Genomic DNA, 3,274 nt, shown 5'->3' on the forward strand with positions numbered 1-3,274 from the left:
CAGCCCCTTGCTGGGGGTCCACGAAGTGGTGTTTGCCTTCGTGACCGACGAGCACGCCCAGGGGACCCTGCGCTCCGCCAAGCTCTTCTTCGACCTCTTCCTCAGCTCTTTCCAGGTGCCGGCCCTGCCCTGCAGCCGCCTGGCCCCCTCCTGGCCCAGGTGCGGCCCTGACTGCCTTCTCTCTCCAGGGCTTGCTGGTGGCTGTTCTGTACTGTTTCCTCAACAAGGAGGTAGGTGGGGAGGTCTGGGACCAGGCCTGCGGTTGGGGTCGGAGGGGAGCATAGGTGCCCTGGCCTCACCCATGCAGGGGGGTGGGGCACTTGTGTCCATCTGCGTGGTCACGCTCACTATGATGCCGAGTGCTGGCCCCGAGACGGCCAGCCTTAGCCTGGTGCTCATGCTGTGCACGGTGAAGCGGGGGGCCAGGAATCGGAAGACCCCAGGGTCCCGTGGTGGTGCAGCCTGCCTTGCTCTACACCCAGGGCACCCAGCAGTCCTTCAAGGCTGGGAAGTTGGGGGTCCTGGGGGGGGGTGGGACTGGCCTGCCCTGCCCCGCCCCCGCCCACCCCCCCCAGGTGCAGTCGGAGCTGCTGCGGCGCTGGCACCGCTGGCACGTGGGCAACTCGCTGCAGGCGCAGCGCCACGTGCGCGGGCCCTCGGCCTCAGCCCGGCCCGGGGGCGGCCCCCCCAGCGAGAAGCCACTGCTCTCCAGGGGTGGAGGCGGCAGCAACGGGGCCAGCCAGGACCCCTCTGCAGAGACCTGCCTGGTCAGCAGCCTCCCTGGGGCAGTTGAGAGCCCCTTCTAAAGGCCCCTGGGGCCCCGGTGGAGACCGGAGTCGGGCGCCAAGAGAGGGCACCTGCTGGACAACCCAGAACCCAGGCCGGAGGGGCAGGAACCAGACAGTGGCCCCACCGCCCCCCTGCCCCCCAGTGTCCTGGTCTGAGGAGTGGGGCCTCCCTTCTACACGCCTGCCCTGTGCTGGAGAGTGGGGGGCGGGGTCCGAGGGGAAGCTGCTCTGTGAGTGCCTTGCAGGTGTGCCTGGTGCTTAGGGACGTGTATCCTCCAACAATAAAGAGTCTGAGCAGCGGCTGCACCCCGTGGAGAGCTGGGCTGAAAGAGGGCTGGGCCGGGCCCCGGGCCTCCCCATGGAAGGGAGCAGCCTTGGACGGAGGAGCCCCCCATTTTGCCGATAACTTGGAGCTGGAACCCCTTGTGGGGCAGGGGGGTCCCAAAGCATGAGCAGTGGCTGACAGCGCTCCTCCCCATCCCCGCTGGAGCAGTTTCTGGCCACCCTCCCATGCTGGTTTAGGTGGGGCTCACCCACACCCTGGGCCAGAGTGGCTGGTCCCTTCGTTTTGGCTCCCAAACCCCAGATGGTCACATCTGCCAGCAGAGGGATGCAAAGGGGCAGGTGATGGCTGAGGAAGGTCGGCAGGCACCACGCTCCTTCCATGAACCCCATGCGAATACTTCTGGTTCTTTCCTGGAGCCAGGGCTGAGCTCAGGCCCGATAGGGGCATCAGCAGACAATCCAGGACTGAATATCTTCTACTGGCCTCTACTCAGTCCCGGCTCTGGCCACACCAATTCACAGACCATATAGCAGATGAAGCGGGAAGGAACAGACCCCCCCCCCCCCAAAGTGAAAAGGTAGGAGTGATGGCAGTGGCGCCATTTTCCCAAGACCTCTGCGCAGTCCCGAGATGTTCGTTTAGCAGAGAGGCCCGATCCACACCACTCAAGCGTGTGGAAGGGCAGGCAGCCGTGTGCAGCAAGGACACTTCCCACGGCATGATGAGTGGGCACCTGCTTGGCAGGCAGCAAGGGCTGGTGTTCACCAGGGAAGAGTGGAGGCTCAGGAAGACCCAGGCAGTGCACTTAGGCGGGGAACCCAGTTGCTTGGGGATGCGCCCTAAGGTGCAGGCTGTCATCTTGGGGATAGTGTGCGTGATGCAAGGGGTGGGGGCAGGGGCAGGGGCAGGGGCCGGTGTGGGGACTGTGGTCACCCCTCCAAGTGCCCGCGTGGCCAGTGCTGTGACACCGGCGTGGAGGTGTCCGAGGAGGAAGGAGCCAGAGGAACAGAGCACAAGCTAGACCAGCCTGCCGGGTGTCCCTGCTTCAAGGACCTGGGAGGTGACCACTGGGCGCTGGGGTGTGGGGTGCCCACAGCCCCCACAGGCCACGTGGGCTGGAGCTGCTCAGGCAGAGCCAGGCTAATTGGAGAAAATGAGAGGACAGAAGGCCTCTCAGGAAAGGTAAATAAAATTACTCACCCGCCAGGCACTGGGGCCCTCCTGAGGGGGCCTTCACCCTGTGCCGCCCACGCCCACTGCAGGCCCGGATGTGGCAGGGAGTGAAGTGAGGAGGGGTGGCCAGGGAGGGGCTGGAGACTAGTTAGGGGAGACTGAGCTCTTGCGTGACCGAGGTGGGTCGCCAGCGTCACTGCGATTGATGGGAGCCTGCAGAGCAGACTGTACCTCTATAGGACTGGTGGGCAGTGCCAGTCATGCAGCTGGAAGACTGAGGGCCTTGACGTAGAGGCTTCAGGCTACCTCTTGGGCCAGAACCTCCCAAGCCCCTGCCCACAGGCCACCCCACCAGCCCTTGGTGCCTGGAAGCCTGTGTGGGCACAAGGACAGCCTGAGTTCTCCTTCACGCCAGCTGAGCTCGGGGGTGGTGACTGCCTTGGGGAGTATGCCACTCACCTAGTGGCCCCTGGCAGCCCCCCCGTCCTGACTCCCGCTGCCCTTATCCTCCTTCACCCTTGTCCCTGTCCCCAAGGGAACTGGAGCAGACCGGCAGAGCCGAGGGCGGAGGCAGAGGTCTGGCAGGGGCTGGACTTGGCCAGCCAATAAACACTGGCTCTGACCAGGCAGCTGTGCAAGTAGGGAGGAGGGGGGTGGTTTGAGAAACCCGCTTTCTCATAGCCCAGCAACCCCACATCTCTCTGCCCAGGAGAATGAACACTCCAGGCCCTCTGCCTTCCTCATCTCTACTACAGTCCTTCACCTCAGGCCTTTCCCCCCAGAGAATACATGGGTACTGTCTTGCATGTGTGCACATGCATATGTGTGTACATACATGCTACTAAAATGAGTGTGAAGAACCAGAAAGAGGAAAACCTGGACTACAATAAACAGGGATCAAACCTAAGAGAGTTGAGGGGTCATTCCCCAGAATGGCAGCTGTCTAGCAGGCTGAATGCATCACTAGAGGCAGGGGGCTTCAAGCAGGGCAGAAAGCTCCAGGAGAGACACCCTCAAGAGGACCAAA

At 63.4% G+C, this 3,274-nt stretch overlaps 1 protein-coding gene across 1 annotated transcript in view; it reads left to right on the forward strand.

Annotated features, from left to right (window-relative positions):
- The window catches only part of GCGR (glucagon receptor), a 3,624-nt gene extending 2,732 nt beyond the window's left edge, over window positions 1-892 (forward strand). Inside the window, exons 10-12 of the mRNA XM_077756494.1 lie at window positions 1-115; window positions 189-230; window positions 576-892. The exon at window positions 1-115 is cut by the window's left edge and continues 18 nt beyond it. Of these exons, the coding sequence (XP_077612620.1) occupies window positions 1-115; window positions 189-230; window positions 576-806 (388 nt within the window). The 3' untranslated portion in view covers window positions 807-892. The remainder of the gene's footprint in view (window positions 116-188; window positions 231-575) is intronic.
- Window positions 893-3,274: the final 2,382 nt, after the last annotated feature.

This window comes from Crocuta crocuta, unplaced genomic scaffold (genome assembly GCF_008692635.1).
Source record: "Crocuta crocuta isolate KB4526 unplaced genomic scaffold, BGI_CrCroc_1.0 scaffold50, whole genome shotgun sequence".
NCBI classification, from domain to species: Eukaryota; Metazoa; Chordata; class Mammalia; order Carnivora; family Hyaenidae; genus Crocuta; species Crocuta crocuta.